This window comes from Zonotrichia leucophrys, chromosome 1A, assembly GCF_028769735.1.
Source record: "Zonotrichia leucophrys gambelii isolate GWCS_2022_RI chromosome 1A, RI_Zleu_2.0, whole genome shotgun sequence".
Taxonomy (NCBI): Eukaryota; Metazoa; Chordata; class Aves; order Passeriformes; family Passerellidae; genus Zonotrichia; species Zonotrichia leucophrys.
Genome location: NC_088170.1, coordinates 18,561,548 through 18,586,308, shown reverse-complemented (window position 1 = coordinate 18,586,308; position 24,761 = coordinate 18,561,548). Strand labels below are relative to the sequence as shown.

Below are 24,761 nucleotides of genomic sequence, written 5' to 3'. Positions count from 1 at the left end.
TGTAGCAGCTTAATAAAAAAAAAATGGGGAGAAAGAAACCAGGGAAAAGAGAATACTGCAAAAGAGCTCTAAGGAGACAGGATTTTCTTGTTATTTCTAAAAAATCTAAATGCATCCACTACTTAGCTATTATTTGCTATGGGGAAAAAAGTCCTTTATTAAACATGAAAACTAAAGTTTCAACTACATTCTTAAAATACAGTGGGCTATAAATAGAATGTGAATAGTTCAGCTGGGCAGCATTATAATAGAATTTTCTTCTGTTATATAAGGGAGATGGGGATGACCTTCATCACTCACTGTAAGCTCTCTCATGAATTATGAGTCATTCAACTATTAGGGGAATTAAAATCTATAACACTGCCAGTCATTGTCCTGTATCCCTATGGAGCTCTTCCTTTTGCTGTCAGCATGAGGATGTCTGCAGTCTCTGTACATATCATGCCAATGATATGTTTATAGCCCAAGCAAAGGAATAGTGGTTTAGTTTTAAGCTGTTTCTACAGCTTTTTCATATTTACATTGAGAATATTTATTGTTTTCTTGATGAGTTGTTGTCAGCTATAGCATGAAAGAATGATGTGTGTGGTTTTTTTCTTTTTTTTGTGCTTCAGCACAAAACAATCTCTACATGATTTGACAGTTCAGGAGTAGCAATGCAAATTAGTTGTCTATGGACTAAGAGTCCTGGTAAGAAACCACTGGTAAGAACATTATGTAAGAGTTTCTTAAACTTTAGCACCCATATACTATGTGCAATAACCCGACCAAAGAGTAGAGGACCCTGAATTGAGGACAAGCTCAAATCCGGGTGTCAAAAACAATTCCTAGTTCCCCAAGCTGTGTTTGAGTTGCTTTGAGGGCTCTTTTGTTTGTTTTCCATAATTTACCTCTGAACTAAATGTTTGGGAATTTACTGCAATTCTTAACAGAGCTGATCTGAAACAACCTTTTACAAGGCTGAGGATATGCTGGTTGCACCAGTCTTTCATGTGTAGACATCCTAACTCATGGTTATGACTGGCTTGACTCCTCACTTGAGGAAACCCAAGACCTTTTGTCGGTACACTGTGCAAGTGAAGGCTTCCTTCACACCCACTGGAAAAGAGGTAACATTTGGCAAAACTAGTTCTCTTTTCAAGTTAGTTCCCTTTTGCTTAGAACTCAGCAGCCTTTCCCCATCTTTAGCAGCTGGCCACTGGTGTGTTTGTTAGTCCTGTTTCTCATGTGCAGATGGAGTGATGTGACTTTCAGATGCTAGTTGGTGTCTGAAACAAGTGTGTCAAGGTGTAAAAGTGATTTTGCTATCTTGGAGAAAAGAAGTACTTTTCTTTTTCAAGATAGGGCTAATGAGCAAACAGAAGCATGTGTTACAGTTGACATGAGATGCTGTACTGAGAATGATAGACTCAGTGAAAGCAAAAGCACCTATTTGTCAACACCTACAAATAGAGACCCAATTCCTCTTTATTAGTCTTTCTAATGAGGATTGGCATAATCAGTGTCACACAATAGAGCTGAAAAATAAATTATTTTTCTTTTACAGTATTCAAGAGTGTGCCTAGTTCATGGCCAATTAGGTGTTCTGAATTTCAATTTGTATTTGCTACAAATACACTTCCTTTGATGACACTGGGTGTGCAATGGGAGGCATAGTTTCAATTATTGGTGTGATCTGTGATTGATCAATTTTCACAACAAAGAATTGTTAGCAGGGCCACATGGTGAAGCAGTCAGTGGAAAATTCCCTTTGATAACATTTCTATCTAATTTTGGAGCACTGCCACTGCCACACATGAAATACCAACACGATTGAATTTCTTTTTTCCTGGCATTTAGCAGGACCTATGGGGGTGTGCAGAAATCAATGGGGGATCAGGAGTCTGGAAAATTGCATACTTGAAGAATTAATGAACTATAATTCTGTATTACATTCCCAATCACATTTTGCTTCCTTTTCATTAATGTAACTAAATTAGTTTTCCATGGACAGGGTACTTTATAAACTGCAATCATGGTCTTGCTGGGATTAAAATGAAAAAAAAAAGACTTGTTATAATAGTAGCTATTTTTTCATGCAACATGACAGTTGGAAATTTTTAGTGAAGAACATATCATCTGCAGCACTGACTCCACCTGTCAAAGCAATTTTAAGATGACTTAGCCAGAAGTTCTGCTAGATCTGGGAGGTGTTGAGATGGAAGCAGCAACTCCAAAGACATTCCAAATATTTATTTTTCCCCCAAGGTGGGCTTTATTCATTATCGAAGGGAGCAGAGAGAGGAAGTGCCACAGTCTTTACTTTTCTCTGAAGGCTGTATTTGAGATAACTGGTGTTTCTAGTGCTGTGTAGAGAAAGTTCTGCTCATGGAGCTGTGTTATGGTAGGGTAGAATTGGGGGTGACTCCTCTTCCTGCTGTGTCCCACGGGCCATCCGTAATCTTGCCCTTTATGATTTAAACTTGTAACTGAATAAAATGTTGGGATGAAATTGTAATTAAAATCAAGAATATTCTATGGTTTAATGACAACTTTGATGTGACAACCCATACAGTGAAAAGAATGTCCTAGTACTCAAGATGTGATGTCATATCTTTAAAGAGTTCCTCAAACGTGACAAATCAGAGTGAGACTGTAAACAAAAATCAGGCTCTAGGACTGTGATTGACAGAGGGAGAAAGTTATTTTTGAAGTCAGTGTTACAAAAAAAAAAAGTTGATCAAACTTCACAAAATAGATTTAAAAGTAATTCGAAACAACTCAAGTTTTCTGAGATAACTGATATCTTCCTGGATTATGTCAGCATTCTTAGCCACTGTATTCTTGGGGGGTTTATTCCTCTTTATGATATTTATATGCATATGGTATATGAGAATGTAGTGGAATAGAAATCCCAAAATCTTTACTGTTTTGTTTTAGCAGTAAGATAGCTCCAGTATATTGAACTACTCCACTATACTACTCCAGTATATTGAACTAATCTGTTGTCACATGAAAACCAAAACAAACACTTTTTGGTTCTTAAATGCAAGAGATGGGACTTCAGAATTTGCACCAGAGATGAACCCTTTTCAAGGCTAGTCCAGAAAATTGAGTCCTTGAGAGCAGATACTTCATGTAGTACAGTGAACTTATATTTAGTCCTATTGAATAAGGCCTTTTCCTCCTTTCATGTGTATTTACTAAAATTAGATAACCCAGACATCATCTTAATACTGCTGTATATTCTCTTATCTGAGCATAAATCTGAATAGTTGAAACATGACCTTTTTACATACAAGCCAGACATAATATCCTTGAAATTATATTGAGATATGCAAAGGCATATTGGAGTCCGACTGTTCCAAATGTACCCTTGAAAAAAACCCAAATATTGAAGATTTATCTGTTTAAGCAGCTTCCAAGTCTGCTAAAGCACTTATTCAGTGATCTGTGGCTGAAATGATTTTTTCTTTCAGTTGTTTGTTTGCACTTTATTTGTACTGTATATGGGGCTGGGATGTGGATGGCTCAGGAGGTTAGCATTAGGCTGGAAAGGCTGTTGCCATTGAAATGGGATCTCAGATTTAGGCTGAGTCAGGAGTGACTGAACATTTTGGGAGATGTTGGCTGCTCATTAATCTCTGTAGCCATACCCAGTGACAAAACCCAGTTAGCACTGGGACAGATTATTGCAATTGGGAATCTCTATTAATTGGCAATCTTAGCTAGGTGTCAGATATTATTCTGTCACAGAAAACCTTCCAGTGTGGAGACAGCTAAGTTCTAAATATACACGGCTTCCAATCTATGGTGTTGACTTTTTGATGAGCAAGGACTTTGGTTTGTATTGACTTGGATAAAGCAGTTTATGATAGAACATATTTATGGACTGTGTTTTGCTCTGTGTCGCTCTAAGTTTGTGAATGCAGGCTTTTCTAAAAGGAGGATTTAATGATTAACATTTAAGTCTTGAAGTGAGTAATATACAATGGTAGCAACACCCCTCCCCCACGCCATGGCTCTTTGTTGAGTGCAGCTTGACTACGTTAGAGCTTCGTCCTGTTGCTGGTTGAAAGAGACTGCTATCTTTCTAATTGGCAATTTTATACCACTTTCAGTCTTCAAAAAGTCCTATTATACAGAAATTCTCTAATAATATGAATTAGACAGCTAGTTCTCCTTTTCTTCTTTTTGTACCAGTGGATAATTTGCTAATGATCTTACTTTACTCTTCAGGGAGCAGAGTTTTCTCAGTGTTCCCAAGAGTAAAGGGTACAATAGCTGAAACTGTTGGCACAGTTAAGGAAATGAGTGATCCCGAGGTACAAGGAAGGTATTTGGGAGAGCAAATGTCATGTCAAGGGGAGCTAGGCATATACAGCTCTTACTTTCAAAATGCCTCTGATTTTGTGTCTACTTTTTTAGAATGAGGCCTCAGCAACAAAAGTTTAAAATTTTGAGTTGAAAAATGGGTAACAAAATATGGAAATAAGAAGGCTGACTGGCATAAGTGAAAATGTAAAGCCTTTTGCTAACTTTCTTTTATAGGGTAATATTTCATTTTCCATGCTTTTGTAGTACAGCATCAAACAGGACTTCATTATCACTGTTAATATTCCGTATTGCCCACTGACAGACCATAGCCACTGGCCAAGCAAAACTTCAATCAGTTTTTCTTCTCTTGTCAGCTTACACCTCTGATTGAGCAGCTGCAAGATGACTCATCCAAGAAGGTTTCACCATAGGACAGGGGGAAATTATTTCTGTCTGCTTTTCCCATACTAATAGGATAATTTCAGTTGTAGATACTTTCGCAGCACTTCCTGAGCCATGCTATGCCTATTTGAAAACAGAAATCTTTTTATCCAAATGTCAAGAAATTTTTCCATTAAATCAGTGCTTTTGCTTTGTAAGACACATTTCTGCTGCGGTTTCCTGTTTAACAGAGTTGCAACAGTCACATTTTGTCCCCTTACAGAGCAGGTTTCTATGTGAATAAATAATCAGCATTAGCTGTGAGAATTAAAACAAAATTCTGTGCATAAAAAGCATCTATATTCTGAAACCGACTGGCACGTGCTTAAGATGTCATTTGCCTAAAAATTAGTGGTGAGAAGTGTTTTGTATTTCCTTTCTTTGCTGCAAAATCCTGAAAGGAGTGATGGCTTTTTCAGCATGGATGCAGCAATGGTTCCAATGCATGCAGTCTGTGAGGAGTAAGACGTTCTTCAAGACCTGCAGCGTGCTTCCATACATGCATATGATGAGGCTTTCTTATGTAACTCCACTCCAATTTTGCATGCAGTCCCAACAAAACCAGAAGAATGTATTTCTTTGTTTATTGACATCAGATAAAGCATTTCATCCCAAGTAATACTTCTTGTGTTATGGATTCATCAGCTAGTTTGCAAATAAAGACAGAGAAGCTGATTTTGTTGACATTTTACCAATATTGATGTGACGTTCATGGCTTGTTTTTCCTGAATAATCAAGGAGTTCATCTGAATGCATTCCACTTGTGAATGTGGTATTGCTCTTACACTTGTGAGGCTTACAGATTCACAAATAAGTTTTTCTGAAAAGAGGAGCACAGGCTCCCCTTTCTTTAATTCATATCTGTTGCTTTGACCTAAATAACACTTGTTTCTCCAGCTCGTCACCGATAAATACATTCCATTTTCCCAAAGAAGTATATGCCATCCAGTGTCTTAGTGCGACATTATTAAGTAGCCAGTATGAAGATTAACATCAAATCTTGACAGCAGCTCTTTTCCTTCAGCCTCTGAGTGGGCATGCACTGTTGGCTCTCTGGAGTTTGGAGCTTTAGCCAAGCACAGGTTATGTTGTATTGGCCTGGTGATCCCCAGTGTTCAGCAGGGTCGCTTCTGTTCTGCCTGGCCAGCTGGCAGCCAGGCAGCACATTCCCCAGGGGTAAGGGAACTTCCAGGCTGCACTCCTTTCTTCTTTTCTTTTCCTTTTTCTTGAGTTATCTGTGGCTTTCTGAGCGAGTAGCAGTAGATAAGACACAGACTGCAAGCCAACCTTTTCTCAGTACTGTAACATAATTTTCATTGATCTTCCTCTGATCTCTCAAACACCTCTGAGGTCCCACTGGCTCCTGGCTGCTCACAAGAAAAAGGCCAGAGTTTATACTGATTTAGAAAGAAACACACTGAGCACCAGAAGATTGTAAAGGTTTGGCATTTCTCAGTCCTGCAGTACAACTACTCAGATGATTATCTTGGAATTCATAGTGGAGTTGAATTTTTTTTTAAAATCAGTAGAGACTTACGGCTTGATTTGTGGTGCACAAAGCAGCAAAATATACACTTGCTGCAATATTGCAGCAGGAGTATTGGTTGTTTTTATCATCATAAATACTGATAATGTACATCAGGGATGCCTGTTTAGAGATACTGTTGATAGAAAATCAGATTGATTCATCATAGCAAAAATTTCTAATGAGGTATTGTCAAGGATCTGTAAAGCTTTTAAAAACCAATGCGCTCATTATACAATTGTACAGCTATTCCAAAGAAATTTTTAAAACAATTATTTAGCGTGTAAATAAAATACCCAGAGTGCATCCCACATACCCCAGTCATGTATAAGAAAAACACAACTCAAACCCTAATGTGGCTGACTGTGCTTTATCTTGTAGTTTATGCAGGTGTTCCCCACACGCTAATATTTTTATCACCTTGAAATGTGGAACAAAGTGGTCTCAATGGATGAGGAAATTTCAGGGTTTTAATAAGTTTGTCTTTGAATAGGTTTCACAAAATACTTGGTAAGAGTATGTCTATCTAGCCACACATTATTATTCTCAGAAAAGAGATTCCTTACTTATTGTAGCTCACACTTTATTTTCTTAGCCAGTTTACACTTCTTCCTATGAAAATAGCAAATGACATAAAAATGGGAGGTAACAGGGACTGTGGGCAGAATTTTGACGTATTTCACATGTATCTCAGTGGTCACATCACACCTCTCCTTCGTATCTGCATCCTAGAGGATGCTAGGTCAACTGCTGGTTTACTTCAAGAGTTTGAGTCTTAATTTGTTACTTCAGCTCTTCAGTTTTAAAGACTCAGCCTTTGAAGAAAGATGGAATCCTTGCTTTGGCTGCAGTGGCCAGTACACTGAGAGTTTATTCATTGTTCAAACTCATGGTGGAGAGTGATTAGAGCTTTTTGTTTCTGAAGGCAGTTTGCATATGTTGTGGCTCCCTTTGTGTTGGTTCTGTAGGCACCTCGCAGTCAGCTTGATGCTCAGATAGGTATGCTACTTCTGGTATAAAACACAGTGATTAGGCAGTGATCTGATGGGGGAACAGCTCAGTTTTACTCCTGTTTGACTCCATACTCCAGTATTCCCTAACTTTAACAGCACTCACACTCTGAGACCTATTCTTTAGTACAGCTTACTGTGTACCTGAAGGCACTGGACGTGTCACAAAGTTCTCTGCATCTCTGCTAAGTCTGTGAGTACAGGTCTCTAGAATGTGCTTTAGTGGATTTTGAGTCTAGTGAGTGCATTAAAAAAAAATCCATTCTATGATAAATTGTTATTGTAAAGTTTAGTCAGTGGAAGTTGTTGGTTTAAAAGACACCCTTCCCAAAGCAATTTCCAAGAGAAGGAGAATGTGTTGTGTTTCACCCTCATGATTTAAGCATTTGTTTGGAAACCCAGTTGTTTTCCTTGATGATTGGAGAGGAGCCTGCAGTTGGTTATGTAGAGATTCAGAGGTGCTGGTATAAATCAACAGGAACTCCACCGGATAGGGAAGCCCTTCTAACCTATAATTGGTGTCACCAAAACCATAAGCAAGGACTGGAGTAAATATTTAATGTTCTTATATACCCCTAGAAAAAAAAAAAATCTGTTTTATCAGTCAGCCTGCACTACACAAAGGTTTAATATCTTATTATATGAACTGGGACCTAATTATTTTCTTCATATTGGGGCAGTTTAAACAGATGTCAGATTACCTGTCATGTTTTGTGACAAAATGAGTTGTTACTATGTAGGCAGTAAATTGGGATAAGCAGTACCTCTGCTGCTGTTAGGCCCAAAATCATTAGCCAAGTATTTTTATGGAAACAATTCAAAACTTAATTGCCATTAATTCTGCAAATTCAAGTGTCAGTAATGAAAATAATTCTGTGAAACCTAGAAACACCAGGGATATCATTCTTTCCTTGAATGAATACAGCAATTTTTCTCTGTGCGAATTTTCCTCTGTTTTGTTGTTGTTAATAAACAGACATTGATGAGTGCTCGGATGGCTTTGTTCAGTGCGACAGCCGTGCTAACTGCATTAACCTGCCCGGCTGGTACCACTGCGAGTGCAGAGATGGCTACCATGACAATGGGATGTTTTCACCAAATGGAGAATCCTGTGAAGGTCAGTGTCTGAAAAAGGTGGGGTACTCTTATGGTTCACATGAAAATGTACAGAAAATGTCTAGTGTTTCAGATTGTACTGGTCAAGCATTGTCTTGAAAACGGCAGTGAAATTTAAACCTTGACCCAAAAGAATTACAGTCTAAATAAGCATCATCATCAAAGGCAAAAGAATAAAAGTATGAATATTCCTAGAATGTGGAGCAATAGTGGAGCATTTCTGTGTTTTACTAACATAATATGTAAAGTCAGGCATGGTGATTGAAATGCAATTTCTCTGGCCCTACATCTGCTTCTGTGCTTGTCCCTTGCATAAGTGATTTCCCATGGGCTGGTAGCATGCACTGTAATCTGTCACTCCACAGTAATCTGTTTGTATGTCAGATTCTTTGTGCATAGGAAATGGGCCTCAATCCAGACTTCATTTCTTCCACTTGGTTTTTCTTGTACACTGAAATAGTTCTTGATAAAAATATTTCCCACTGCAGAAAATGATTATGCGTCCCTGAGACCTTTACCTATACCTTGGACATACTGTGGTGTTTCTCCGTGTGATGGCTAACTGCTTCTAGAAGGCAGCAATTTGCAGACCTGCTTTACAGACTAGGGAGCTCAGTGGGCATAGGGCTGGCACAAGGTGTAGGGGACAAGAGAGTGACAAGAGGGACAAAGAGATGGAAAGGTTTTCTGTGTTCATGAATGACGTTACAGAGAACAGCAGATTAATAAGAACAGAATTACTTTCAGATGCAGATCTGTTAGTATGAATGTTATTCATTAAGATATCTTAATCTTAATAACATCTTATAATGTTATTCATTAAGACATCTTAAGATATTTCATGCTGCTGCTCTTAAATAACAGAGCAAGCCAGTCTTCTTGCCATGCACTTCTCAGGGCAAAATTATCACCCTTACTCCCTTCTTTCTCTGAGTGCTGAAATATTCAGTGCTCACAGTGTAAGCTTTCTTACTGCTGTTTAAACACACATTGGTGGGCTGCATTGGTCCCAAAGGGAAGCAATTGAATTAATTTCTCTAACGCAGACACACAGACAGTTCTCCAGGAGTGAGAATGACCTTTCTGGTATACCCATCATCAATACTTTATTTCAACACATTTTCATCACAGCTGAAAGCCTGTATTCCCAGGAGGAATCAGCAATTTAAGGCAACCACTGCTTTCATAAGTTGAGCTTTCTTTGTCAAGAACTAACTAAATGTCAGTGTTAGCTGGCCAGGAGTTAGGACAGGAAGGTGCAAAGAATAAGTTGTGATCCCTCTGATTATAACATTGCACTTCTGTCACTCGTGGCACAGGAAATAAATAGTCCAGCCAGGCATTTATGGAAATATTCTCAATATCCCAAGTTTTATCTTCAGTGTCAGTATAACACTTACCTGGTGGGTTGAAGGTAGTCGTTTGGCACATGCTATCTCAAGAGAGATCCGTGATACAAAGTGGCTGTGTTACAATGTGTTCAAACAAGAATCAATTAAGCAGCAAATTCAAAACAAATTAAAAGCTGAGGGAAAAGATATGTGGGGATTGCTACATGTGTACAGAAGCTGCAATTATTAGTCTGTTTTGACCTTTTCTACAAAGTGCTAGCAGCTCTTTATTAAACGTACACAGAGGATAACAAGTAATTAGAATTAAATCACAGATGCCAGAAAACTATCTTCATTGCTGACAACCCTAGTGACTAACAGTGGAACACTTTCATTTTGATTGATTGCAGCTCCAAACATTTGGGATCCTTAGCAACTCGAGATCACAGAATTATAATCCAACCTTCCATTGAATTGGAAGGTACCTTAAAGATCTCCCCCCTGGGCAGGGACACATCTCCCTAGACCAGGTTGCTCCAGCCTGGCTTTAGTGGGAAGGAAGGTTAGATATTTGATTAGTTTTACCACATCATTTTTTTTTTTTTATTGGAGCTTGTGACATGTTGTCTCAGATAAAAATAAAACCAGAAGGGGCATGAAGAGACAACCTAAAATCCATTGCAGTGTGGGAAGTTGAACTTGCAGTAGCACAACACCATAGTGCAGAAGCAATCGTCTTCTCTGCTGTCAGATCTTTCCCCTGTAAGAGATTTCCCTACTGGGTTTATAGACAAAAGAAAATGGATTGCTTTTGATAGTTCTTCAGTAACGCCTAGTTAGATGTGATTAGATTGAGCTGTTTGTGGATGGTCTTTTAGACAGTCACTTTAATGGGGCAGCAGCTTCCAGGCTATACTAATCTCTAATTTCAAATCACAGTTCTCCAATTCTCACCTTCAACTCTATCCAGGACCAGCATCCTCTGAAACTTTCTATCTTGTGCAAGTGCTTCAGCTTGCAGAGCTGTAGAAGGAACAGTGCAAACTACTTCAAAGTAGTGTTTTATATAGAGTGCATAATAGGCTTGACTTGATTCATCTTTTGTAAGTTTTAGAGTTGCCTTGAAGTAAGTTCCTTCTTCTAGAGGAAAAAAACCTATAAAAGCCAAGGAAGATTTTCCTTCTTGATTGTTCTACATCATCTTCCTTGAAACTGAGTCTCTGTGTCCCCTGCACATGTGCTGATAATACTGCGCAAAGCATTTCAGTGACCAGTGTAATCAGTTCTTTGTTTCCTTCAGCAAGGACTCCAATTTTAAAAATCCATGTGGAAGCACCTCTGTTAAAATCACAGATGCACAGAAGCATTTCCTTAAAAGCCTTATTTTAACAGAATTCCAATGCTGCACCTATCCCTTTTAGGACATCATACTAAATATTCCTACCTAGAGATGGGCTCCTTGGTAGCACTAGACTTTGTCCATGCTTGATAATAAAATAATAGTTACTGAATTGCCTATTTTACACATCTATTGACCTTGGCTACTGCTGTGTCTTTGGCACAGCATTATTATTGAATATTGAATATTTTGACTAATGTACTTGAATGCAAAAATTCATGATCCCATTTTATTGTACCTACAGGCAATGGAAGACCTAGAGATCTCTTTGCTAATAGTTTTGATTCACGTTATACCCCCAGGTAAACCTATGGTGTCTATAAAAATTAGTGAGAGAAATTATGGGACATGCAGCTGTAAGGCTTCAACCTCTTAGCAGCACTTGCTGTTTTTCCCTTGGAAATAAAATTATGTTATGCTTTGTTAAAGTGAGTATCAGCCATGTAGTTGTTGAGATTGTCTGGCTTTGTGAAGTCTTAAATTTTATATATGTAAATATAGCACTCAGTATGGTATATTAACTTGTATCTTCCTCTTTGCCCCTGACAGCTTTTCTTAATAGTTTCTTTAAACAGTCTTACTGCTACTGAAGGTTGTCTCTTATGTACCATTTCATAAAGAAAGCTGGGCTAAGGGAGTAGATATTGCATCCTCAGGCTTCATTGCAGTAAAAAAAAAAACTAGAACAACTGAGGGCAAAATCCTAAAATAAGAAAGTTCAGGCTCCATTAATGTTTGCCCTGCAGTTCTATGTAACATCCTTATTCCTTTGAATTTGTCCTTTGCTATGTCTAAAAGCTTCCATAATCAGTGGAAGAGGGAGGCTATATTGGTTTGTACCAGAATAGTGCAGGTTATGCCTCAGCAGTTGTTGGACGTTTGGCACACATCCACATCCAAAGAAAGCTCACCTAATTAAGGCAGCCCCTTAGGACTTACCAAGAGTATCTGTCAGGTACCAGCTGTTGTTAGTATAGAATGTGAGATCAATGTGCCTTCACTCTCAGCAGGTACTACATTCTTTAAATGAGACAGATGCAAATGAAAGGTTTGGATAGATCAATCCAGAATGCCCAATTCATAAAAGAATCTTTTTTTGGTTGTAAGGGTTTATCCATATGTGAACTCACATTTGGGTTTTCTGTTCTGAAGTGTCTTATGGGTTTTTTCTGCCCTCCTGTTCCAGAATTAGAATCACTTACTTCTCTGTGTGACAGAGCAGCCAGCCTGACAGCACACAGGCTGAGGCTCCACTTGAAGTCTGTTTTCAACAATCCAGGATAATGAGGGATGGAGGCATATTACAAGCCTCAGTATGCTCCCCAGCCTTACTGACTGAGCAAAGTCCAAAATGGGACCTCTAGCATCTATGTCTCTGGATCTGGAAGGCAGAGGAATTGCTGGCTGTTGGGATGTCTCAATTTATCTCACACCGCATCCGGTATTTTAACTAGTACATGAGATTTCTTGAAGTTAAAACCACTGTCAGTTTGGAGTCCTACACTTAGGTTTATCAGAAGCTTTGTTTTTGACAGCAATTAAGTGAAACAGGAAATAAAAAATCATTACTCTTCAGCAGGAAACCTTACTAGCACTCACAAAGCTCCATCAAAATCCTTTTGCTCTTATTCATGATCATTAAAGATCAGCAAATAAAGTGACTTCTTTCTTTTTTCCATTTATCCCAAATAGAGCTATAGGCATTAAGGCTTCAGTATTAAATTTGTGAACCCAACTTAAGCAGCACCAAACACAAGGTAGATATGGAGACACATTAGTATTTCAATATTCTGGAGTGTGGGAAGAAAACAAAATTTCCAGATTTTCTCGTCTTTTATAAAAGGACTGATAGAACAGAAACTTGACTACTATATTTTATAAGACAGCAATTTGAACACATTTACTGTAGAAGGAAATGACATTTCTGTCAAGCTGATGTTACCAACATCTGAAGTCTCAGCTCTTCATCTTCCACATCTGGTATGCACTCTCACAGGTGGCTTACATGAACTCAGAAATAAATTATTCACAATTCACTTGCTCTTTGAAGAATGATTACACCAGTCAATAGATCTACTCAGGACAGAAAAGAACAGAAATAGAGCTTTCTGCTCAGACGAGCTTGGGTTCCCTAGCAAATGCACTCCTTTCTTTTTTGCCTTAAGCAAAAGGTACTCGGTATCCTGGTACTTTCACCTTGCTGAGCTAATGCTATTCCTCAGAGCAAAGGTAACTGAGAAACTTCAGTGGCTTCAGAGCAAAGGGACTGTCCACCCTCCTGAGTCATCTCTTCCAATATTTCTCAGTGATACAAATGTTCCCCTTTTCTTTAAAAAAATGAGTCTAACCAATATCAGAACTATGAGACATTCTGAATCAGAGGCTGCTTGCTACTCAGGGCCAAATGAAATGGTGCTTTGTTCCTCTGTGTTTCTTTGACTACCTCTTCCAAGAAACAGTGAATCTCTTAAATACAACCTTGGGTCACAACCTGGAGCAATTGAAATTCCCGTTTTTATGGAGTTTTCTATGCCTGCAGTCTCACAAATACTGCAGAAGGAGTTTAGTCATTCTAACTACTGTCACCATATTGTATGGCTTTAGTCTGGTATTTCTCCTGTGTAGGCAGTAATTATTTGTAATAGAGTTAACTCCTGGTTTTCTGTAACATGTATCACTACCTTTTCTCCCATGACATGCCTTTGTTATTGCAACATTAGGTTGTAAGAGATGATGTAAGAAAAGGAAAATCCTTAAAAATGAGTCAGATGAAAGCTGCTGTAATTTTTCATGTAGGTTTGATAAATAAGAACTGATTCTCAGTTTAGCACTAGATAACTAGTTACATTTCATTTCTGTTGGGTTTTTTTATTGAGGCAAACCTCCAAGTCTTTTGAGACATAATGCTCTAATGTCCTAACATTCAAGCTGCTTGGTTCTTAAGCAGTGTGTTATAAATAGCCTGAAGTGAACTATTTGTTCTTGAGTGGTTTGTGGGGGACTCTTTTGGGGATTTTTTGTTTTAGTTTCTTTTGGGAAGGGGCTGGAGGTTGTTTGATTGTGTGTTTTGTTAATGGCATGGAAGAAGTCATAAAATGGCTTTGTTGCTGGATAGAGTGGAATATGCAATCTATAATCTTACCATCTTCCCTTTTCAAACACAAAAGATGCAGCACCCAGTGTCCCTTGTCCATAGCTGGTTATGGTTGTAAGCACAATTTCAGTAACATGATTCACCATCTATTAAAGGTCTAAAATAAAAAAAACTGAACAAAGTTTTGCTTGGTATGGATGATTTGTGTGCAAGTTCTTTGCTGATAATGCCTGAAGTTTGATGTGGATGAATAATGCAGATGAGAGTTTCATGCATGAAAAGTTGGTGTTTCTCTTGCTGCATCATAAACACACTGCTGTTTCTGATTAGGTTAGAATCAAAATGTAAATAGCTCCTGCTGTAACTAGGGATATTTAAATTGTCCTATCCAGAACATTTATTTTCATAAATCAAACAACTGAAAAAAACAAGATTGGGAATTTTCAGAAGTTCTCAATGCCAGATAAGCTCGGCTCAATACCAGAGTCAATGATCAAACCTCCGTTATTTTCACTTACTGTGACTGTGTTGAAATATAAATCTCAGAAGTCTCTTTCTCATGGGAAAATTGTGAAATAGACTTGTGTATGAGTGCTGAAAGCAGAGTCAGTGTTTATAGGACTACCATTTGTTGTTTAAAGGAAAGCTTTCTTATTTACATGACAGCTGAACTTTGTCCAGTTACCTCATTAAGTATGTCTGCCTTCTGTTAAGTAGATAGGTTGCTGAAAAGTGACATTATTAATTTATGACAGCTCTGTGAAAATTATGTACAAAAGACTGTCCTAAACAAATGAATACAAGTTTTGGAAAGTAATTTATCAAAAATTACTTTCATAATAAAGATAATCTTGCTGTTAATCCAAATCATTACATTTAAACTGAATTTGTGTCTGTTCTTGTTATTGCATGACTTAAGAACAGCTATACCTTAATTTTAAATTGCCAGGTTATATTACTTTCTGGCTGGATTTAAGAGAAAATATAGGAAGGAAAGAGTAGCTCTTCCATCCCTGCTCTGCCCAAACTGGCATCACTCAAACCATTCCTGTTCGCTAAAAACCTTCAAGCTGAGAGTCTGGACAGCCTCTGCAGGGCCACTGTTCCTCTGGTTATCTATCCTGACTGTTGGGGTGGGTTTCCTGTCTGATGTGCCAGTCAGACACACTGATTTAGGTTCATGGTCCCAGTTATCTCCTGCCCTGTTAGAGCAGTGACTGCCTCCAGGTGCCTCAGAAGGCAGGGAGGTAGAAGATGGAGAGATCTGAGATGATTTGCCTGTTCTGGATTATCTGTTACATAAATAAGTGTACCATGGGCCCTAACGCATGAAATGTATCCAAAAATCGCAATCTCTCCAAAAATCTGTTAGCACTGAAAATGGAATATTCTGGCTGGCTTTATACACTTTTGCCTATGCAATTGTTTTTTGCCTCCTAGGATTCTGTAGCAGTGAGTGTCAGAGTATGAAAAGTTATTTGCTTTTATCAGGCATAAATTTGTTGTCTTTCACTTTCATTCACTGTCTCTTATCTAGTGTGTTAGCCAGTATGGGGAGAAAAGCTCTCAACATGTCTTCTTCTTTGGAGTATTCTTTTTATTTTGTTTTTTGTTATATCTCTTCTTGCTCATGTTCTTTCAGAGATGAGCAATCCATGAGCAATCCATGTCTTTTTATTTTTTCTCCAATGATATTTCCCCCCATCTCCCCATAAGCCCTAGTAATTTTGCAATTCTTTTTAAGATTATGCCACTGTTACTGCACAAAGTATTTGAAGGAAACCCACTATGCTGCTGATTTGTACAATGGAGTTCTAATAATTTCCCTGCTGTTTTTCATCCCAATTCATATTCATATTAGTACTTGTTAACTTTTTTGGTTTTTTGACCATAGCCACGCCTAGAATTAAAATGGTAATTGAATTATTTTGCTTTAAACTGAGTGTGCTTGAGGTGGATTGGAGGTTTCATTTCCATTGTTGAACCCAAAGCTGAGTGTTTTATTTTTTAGGGTTTAATGCTGGTGGTGAAAAATACATGCATGACCATATTGCTTATTTTATCTCACTCCTCTGGTGGACATTTAATTATAATATTATAATTTTAATGAACTTTAATCAAGAACTTGGACTATACTGCTGAGAAATTGTGTTTAGAGTTGAACTCAATATCTCAATATTTACAATCACTGTAGTTCTAGTCTTTACTCTGTTTTCCACTTTTTATTGCATATATCCATTTCCTTCATGCCCCTTTGAAGCTTCTTTCTGTGATCATTTTTCTCCATTTAAACAGCTGTAAAAGCTAAATAAAGACTATTTGAGTAGAAGGCAGTGTGTGTTGCTAGCTTGCCTTTGCAAAATAGTTGTGTGTACCTTGATGAAGTAGGCCCTTAAAGTACTTTTTCATTCTTCGAGAAATATTTGTTTGGAGGTAATTTATTTTTATTCACTGGAAACATGATTTTTTTCTTTATTTTCTATTCTAGGCAGAAGGGCTATAGCTGTCACTGCAACCTGAATATTTAAAATATTCTAGTTTTTACATTCTAGTCAATGATGAAATTTAAAGCATGGTGTTCTTAAATGAGCTTGCAGGTCAGACATCACCTTTCACATTAAATTCTCATCAAGTGAACTCCAATATTCTAGACAGAGCCAGCAAAATGCTTTAAGAACACAATTCTGAAGCTGTTCTTGTTTCACATAACATGTCTCATGTATGGTTGCCACAAACTAAGGCTTTTTAGGGAGCTAAGAATTATTATTTCTCTCATGTTTCTTGTGGTTTCTTCATTCTATCTACTGTACTCAATAGCATTCACTTAGAAATATGTATAGCAAAACTCAAAATATCAGGTTAAAACATGATCCAAAAGAGCTGATGTTACTCATAAAAAAATTTTTGTTAGTTTTTAAGTCCTCCCGATTCTGGTGAACTACAAATTAATTTTCAGGTGAAGGTCTTAATGGCTAAGAATCATTTGTATTGACTGCGACAAGGAAGCTTTTGTTGATTGGATGTGGTCTGAGAGCATGGCGTGGCGTGTTTTTGCAGACATCGATGAGTGTGGGACCGGAAGGCACAGCTGTGCCAATGACACTGTGTGCTTCAACTTGGACGGCGGCTATGACTGTCGCTGTCCCCATGGAAAGAACTGCACAGGAGACTGTATCCATGAAGGCAAAATCAAGCACAATGGCCAGATTTGGGTGCTGGAGAATGACAGATGCTCTGTCTGCTCGTGCCAGGTCAGTACAAATGCAACAAGCTGCTTCTGCAAGGTGCTGGTGGGGATGAAGGGCAGAGCACCAGGATCCCAGTGAAATTCCTGTTTCAGCTGCCTTCTCAGGTGCATGTGTGGAGCTACAGAAATGAAATCATGTATTACATAGGGTTTTGGAGATAGTTTCTCTCTCCAACCTGCATGAGCAAAACATTCATTGGAAGTTTATTATGTGGTACTGGGAGAAGGATGACAGTGCTGTTTTGCTAGCAGAGATGCCACCTGTGTTCTCTGGGTGGGAGTAGCAGCATTTTCATGCAAATAAACTGTCTAGACACCTATTGGGGCTGGAGTCTGATGCCAGTATCTCAAGCAGATGACTATAAATAGAAGTAGGTTCTGTGTCTGCAGGATAATTCAGCTAACTTCCTCAAATGTTTGCTGTGGGAAGTTTGGTCCCAAGCTAAGTGCTGATGGAGAATAAAGGGCCAAAACACTGCTGACAGTATCCTGAGCATTTCAGCAGCTCAACTTTAGCATATATGGTCTCGTTTCCAATCACCTATCATCTTCCTATGTGAATAATTACGTAACAGAGGGGTTGATCTTCCTTGACACCCTCCAATCTGGTATTCTATGAAACTGTGATATTCTAAGAAGTTTAAAGCAAGATTCATCAAGCATCTATATGAGAATTACAAACTTTGTGCAACCCATTAAAGTTTAACCCTTGGGGAAGATATCCTTGGGTTTCACCACCTCAGGGGAGCACTGCCTGGAGATTGTTTGAATGAAGGATGTGAGTAAGACAACAGGGGAATTTTACGGTTGTTAGTGAGCATGTATGGGGATTTCTGGCTTGGTTTGAATTGTATTTTGGCAAAGATACTGTCTAGTGGAAAACTTGTGAGCTGTTAATGGCTTAGATTCATGGTAAAATACAAAATTTTGGCTGGAGTTTGGCTAGTTGTGCAAATTTCTGCCATCACTGTGTGTGTCTCTTCTAAAACCAGAATGGATACGTGATGTGCCGGCGAATGGTCTGTGACTGCCAAAATCCCACCGTTGACCTCTTCTGCTGTCCTGAGTGTGACCCAAGGCTCAGCAGTCAATGTTTACATCAGAGTGGGGAGTTTTCCTATAACAGTGGTGATTCCTGGATACAGAACTGTCAGCAGTGCCGCTGTCTGGTAAGGTCCCTGATTACAGCTGCACAGACAGGAGGGAAAATGATATGAGATATTCTGATCTGTGAATAGTTTCATTTTCATGCATTAACATCCACTTAATTTTCCCTGAAGTGCATGTATAATTAAAATCTGCTTTTCCTGGATTTTTGTCAGTATTTTCTGGTTTTGTCAAAATGTGCTTTGACACAATAGACATAATATAAATTACTTAATCATGAAGGTGCTTTCAGCATAGTGGAGGTCATTTGGAATATGGCACCTACACAGCAACACTCACGCTCACTTATTCAGGGACTGATGAAGCTCTATAAGGAAATTCTAAATATATATTTATTATCACAGCTGATATTTTTAAGGATGCTGGTAAACTTAAACTTATTTATTCATTCAGACATTTCAAGTAACAGAAAAATAATAAGACTTCTTGCATTTTTCAAGAGAGTGAAATGAAGTTTGAAAAAATCTGTTAAAGCTTGTCACCTTTTTCCTAGGCATGTATTTTGGACTCTAAGCAAAAAGTATTCTGCATAATGCTGCTCATGAAGTTTCTGTGACAGAGAAAATCCGAAGATAAAAACAAGTAGCTTTTATCATAAGTTATCTCCAAGTGTGAAGGCTGGTCCATGTAGCAGCTTTGGCTTGTCAGGGTATCATGAAGAACAGCCAGAAGCACATTTCTGTAGACTGTGCTTACTGTGCTACCACTGCAAAAATTCAATGGAATAGATTACCATGGGCTTCATTAACTGTCTTAAAAATGAAAAAAAAAAACAACCTACAATTTAGGATCTCAATAGATGTTTCTTTTGTCTTCAAGATGCTACTTCTGTAGCAAAGGTCTGCTTTCTTTCAGTGACCATGAATTTTTTGGGGTGACAAAGTATTGTCTACTCCCTGTACTGTCCATCACTGCAAAAAACAGATTGAAGTGTCAAGATGACTGACGGGATTAAAAGATTGCTTTTAGTCTTACCATCACACAATTCTAAAGAAGAAGATTGTCCCAGATGAGATTTTTTTAAAAGACTAACTTCGCAATACTTTCTGCAACAAGTGGAGGAAATTTGGGGCTATTACAAGTGTCTGTGATTTTTTTTCAGCTTCTGCTTTGGAGATATCAAACTCCTCATTCTCAAAGAATTAAATACATATTTTGTGAATAAACTGATTTCCTAGGGCTAAATGCTGTTATTTTTGACAGACTATTAAATCTGTGCTCAAATGAGCTGAATAAATTGGAAGTCAGAGATCTGCTTAAAAAAAAAGTATATTATTGACTATTGTGAAGTCTTTTCTTTGACCAATAGATCTGCAACTTTGGCCTTTGTCCAGAGTGAAGGGAAGCTGATTCCAGCTTCTAGTAACTGATATGATTTATTAAACATCTTTAGATTTGTGTTCAGACATAGAGTTCCCATAAGGATATGCTGGCCCAACACAAGTCTCTGCCCAGACCTTTTCTTACCTTGACTGTACTAAATCCACCATGCAGAAGGTGTGATAAATTTGGAATTTCAGGTATTCTGCTCATAATATCCTAAGTGGATAGAGTGTGGAGTGGGTGGAGGTCCTCTCATTGAAAATGTGGTGGTATTCCCTATTACACTGGGGGGAAAAAAAAGAACACTGAAAAATTTTAAAAAAGCCCTAAAATTTTTGGCATACTTTTGCAGTTGCAGTCAAGTTACAACTTCTGTCCCTTGCAGAAGTAGGGCCACAATCCTGTATTGCATAATTTTGTGTCAAATTTTTCACCTGCAGCTTGATGGAGAGTGTACTGAACCAAGTTAAATCTCATCTACTGTCCGAATGGCATGCAGACAAAAGCACCTGATCTGCTGTGTGTCCCACAGTCAATGAATATCAATGTTTTCTGTGCTGAATTCTGAGCAGCACCAGATGGGGAATAACAGCCAGCTAGGGAACATAATGCTGATTCAGAGGAATGGATGAGGAACAAAATAAGAGCTAATAATAATAATAATAATAATAATAATAATAATAATAATAATATCATGTTGTTTCTGCAAACAGCAAGGAGAGGTTGACTGCTGGCCCTTGCCCTGCCCAGAGGTGGACTGTGAGTTCAGTGTGCTCCCTGAGAACGAGTGCTGTCCCCGCTGTGTCTCCGACCCCTGCCAAGCCGACACCATCCGCAACGACATCACCAAGACGTGTCTGGATGAAACCAACGTCGTTCGCTTCACTGGGTCCTCCTGGATAAAGCATGGCACAGAGTGCACCCTCTGCCAGTGCAAGGTAATCAAGGTTATAAAGATGGGGCTGAGATGCTTCTTCCCAGCTTGTTCTGTGGCACATAAATATTAATGTGGCACTGAGTCTGGTCAGGGAACACTTGGTGTCTACTTGTTTTAAATCAGCAGAGGTGACAGTAAAAGTGTTCAGCTTAGTTAACTGTACTCTTGCAAGTGCTAGAAGCACAGTTTGACATGCTGGCAGATCAGAAGCAGGACAACCCATGCTGCAGAGTGCTGTGGACAAGGTACTGGACTTCACTTTTCCACTGGGATAGCTCAATTTGAGTCTAAACATGGAGCTCCAAGCTCCGTGCTGTCTTGGAAATGTGCAGGTATGGCTCTGGGAGCCTAGACTTTGCACAAGAAATTTGTTCAGTGTGATATTATAGTGTTACTGGAACTGATTGAATTGCTTTTTGAGACTAGTAATTGTTTTCTGAATAAAAGGACTTGTTATATTGTTACATAGCTTTTGTGCTTTAAAATTAATCAATGTGTTTAGAACATTTACTGTTTTTGTACTCAAAGAAATTGATTGAGGAGAAAAATTAATGGCTACAGGCATATGTGAATTCTGGCATTTCTTTTTGCAGATGAAAAAGAAAAAGGGCTTAACAAAAGTGTTTTTATTCAAAATAAGATCATAAAGTTAATTGTGGTTTTTGCCACTCGATACTGAATAGTCACAATATGTGTTCCACAGCAGCCAAGGAGAGAGAGCAAGATTCATGCACAGTTCCTTAATTACTACTGAAATTCACAGTTGATTTTATGCTTTATTCTATATTCTTCCCAAGCAAGGTGCTTCCCAAACTCCAATACATGGTACAATTAACTACTTGAAAAGGTGTTCATAAAAAAAATTCTATCTTCAACACCTCCTTCTGTGAGAATTCTGTGTGATCAGGCAGCAGAAGCTGTCAAGCATCACTTCCTTCCTCTGCTTTTTCTGATGCAATACTGTGTGCAATTGGTGTTGCTGTCGAGGCATAGTCCTGTTCCAAGGGCAGTGGTATGCACCAAGGAAGTGTCAGCATTTGTCCTGATGTCAGAATGGGTCAGTGGTTAGAAGAAAATGCTGTGCTCTGACAGGCTGGCTAATGGTTAGAAAGCCAGCTGTTGCCCAGAGGATGTTAAAAACCTGTACTTTTGGGGTCCATAAGCTGGTGCTTTACACCAGCTTCAGTGCCAGAAGTTACTTTCTGCTCAGGCAAGTTACTAAGGCTCTTATGCATCTGGTTCCCCATCTGTAAAAGAAATTATTCTGTGCGGTTCTTCCCTGAAGCACTTTTGAGACTGACTCGGTGCTGGGAAATGTGCTCTTGTTGTGCTGCTCATCAGTGGCAATGCAGAAAGCATGTATCAGCTCTGACATGGCCACCCAAGTGCTGCTCCCATCTGGCCTTTTGTGTTAAGCAAAGACTGAACCTTAAGCATTGACTAATTGGTATTCAGTATAAACACATACACAGACTTATCAAATCCTTTGCTGCCGTGTGGACATAGCGAGGATTAAAACAGGTAGTCTGCCAAACTCCATAATTTTAATGACTCAGGTGTGACTACCTAACAAAGAAGAGCTACCACTTAGTCCCTAAAGAAGCCCAAATCTTATTCAATTCTCCTTACAGAGCAGCGTTGATTTTGAAATACATTATCTGCTCGTGTTGCCAGCATTTTAATATTGCAGTTCTGCAGGCAAGCAGCCCACTCCCTCCAGATCAGGGTATGGTGTGCCCAGTTTGTACAGTGTTCCTTCTCATTCATCCTGTGTCACCCCACTCTTCTTTTGTAAAGCATCTCATGGAAGGTCAAAGCTCCAGTCTAAGCCTCTCTAAACAAGCTATAGCAAAATAGGTTTACACAAATCCTTTAAGAATTTAGAAACCTGGGCATCAGCTAAAGCAGACTTAGCCACAAAAACAATTCTAATCACAAGTAAAGAATGGGGAGAGTAGGATTATAACTTCCTGTAACGGAAGGAGTGAAAGAAAATGCTTGAATTATTCAGACCTTGGTTTTAATAAGTCCTGTCGGTTTAGTCAATTGAATGTATTTGGACTAATTTATAAATAATACGCATTTTTTATTTGCATTTTAAGAATCAGACTTAAGAAACAGTAGAGATGCAGAAATTATTTCTCCAGTATTTAATGATGTCCATAGGCAATCTGTTCCCGTAATTGCCCTTAGTATTCTCATAAGAATATCTGGATTATTTGGAAAAAGTTTGTGGATTAATGTTTGCTGGTGTTACAGCCAGGATGCATGAAGCTGAAGCATTCAGGGCTAAATAAAACCCAGAATCCCTTCTGTCTGATATGAATAAAACTCCCAAGTGCCTTGTCTTGTTTAACAGCTTTAGGTATTTGAGCAGATGCCTGATACCTTTATGTGGGGAGCATTCCATCCACTCATCCCAGCTTCTTTCAGTTTGAGTGTTGTAGCTCTGGGACACAGACCACAACAAGCCAAGCAATTAGAGGAGTCATAATAGCCTGTTCCCTCGGGCAACATAAGGGCATGAGGACAATGTCATGAATCTGATCCTAGTCTGTACATCTTTTGTATTTTACAAGTCTGTATGTTCAAATCTGATGGGTATTTGCAAGCAGCTGAGCTTGTTAAATTTACTTGTTTTGTACAAAATGCAAATTGTTTCAATTTTTCTTTCTGTTTTTTTCCATCCTTTAGAATGGCCATGTCTGTTGCTCAGTGGATCCACAGTGCCTTCAGGAACTGTGACACCAACAACTATCTCTTGCAAGGAGTTTCTGGATAAAGAATTTTCCTTCACAGAAATAGACCTTTAGACCAAAAATTGTTCAAAATTAAAACTAAAATTAGGTTGGTTTTGTCTATCTGAAGTGCAGATATGTGATGAACTCAGTTACCTGAATCAGATTGAAATTTATGGGACTCAAGATAAGCTCAGATGTGTAAACCTTTGTATGAGGTTAAGCCCAAATCTTCTGGCTATTTGTCTGTCTGGCATCCTTGTGCAGAATGTTTAGGTTAGTGTAAAGTGACACATTGTAATGCTGTACATAATGATGTCAAGATCTAAAATCAACTAGGAGCTCTTACAGGGTCTTTTGAAGCTTTGAGAGTCCAACGCTTGACCAGATGCAGCAGATTTACCTAATCATATTTGGAACTGCACAAATGTGTTTGATTGCTTACTGCAGAACTTAGCAGATGTTTGAGTAAAAGGATGAAGCCTTCAGGAATAATGAACCTAGCAGCTAAGATGTGATATGTACAGTATGTGCGCTGAAAAAAAAAAAGATAGAATTTACTGTAAAAAATAAAAACAAAACAAGAAAAAATCCAAAAAAAATAAAGAAAACCCGTGATGCACAGGCATGGCTTCTTAATGTTTTCTGATGGGAAAAGTCATCAATATTTCCTTGTTTTACTGCACTTACTATTATTTCTTGATTGACTTTGTTCAGTATAAGCTCGTTATTGTGCAAATTTAAATAAATATTTCTCTTACCTTAAATTTCTGTTTGTGCCATCTTTCCTTTTCAAGGACTTAATTTTCATGTATGCTGTTACTTCTTTGCCAGTATTCCTGGGAATCTGGACAATACAGGTGAAGTGTTGCCTGTGTAGCTCCTCTAAGTGTGGGAGCTTATGCCCAGCACAGCCTTATGCCTATCATGTCTTACCTTTGTTAAGATACACATAAGTAATTTGTCATTACAGTGGATTAAATAGCAAATTCACATTCCCAAAGATCCCCTATGTGCCAGTGGGGTGTTGGCAGAGTCAGTAGAGACCATTTGTGTGTGACTTGGATCTGTTCAGATTTTCAGGGGATCTTCTCCAAATTCCTCCTCTCTCCAGCTGCCAAGGGTTGGTTTGTCTTC

General features: G+C 38.5%; 1 protein-coding gene across 2 annotated transcripts in view; it reads left to right on the top strand.

Moving 5' to 3' along the window:
• The window catches only part of NELL2 (neural EGFL like 2), a 134,647-nt gene extending 110,256 nt beyond the window's left edge, over positions 1–24,391 (top strand). For both annotated transcript variants that reach the window (XM_064701817.1, XM_064701816.1), the window contains exons 16-20: positions 8,249–8,389; positions 17,270–17,463; positions 18,452–18,628; positions 20,663–20,887; positions 23,581–24,391. In XM_064701817.1, the coding sequence (XP_064557887.1) occupies positions 8,249–8,389; positions 17,270–17,463; positions 18,452–18,628; positions 20,663–20,887; positions 23,581–23,631 (788 nt within the window). In that variant the 3' untranslated portion in view covers positions 23,632–24,391. The remainder of the gene's footprint in view (positions 1–8,248; positions 8,390–17,269; positions 17,464–18,451; positions 18,629–20,662; positions 20,888–23,580) is intronic.
• Positions 24,392–24,761: the final 370 nt, after the last annotated feature.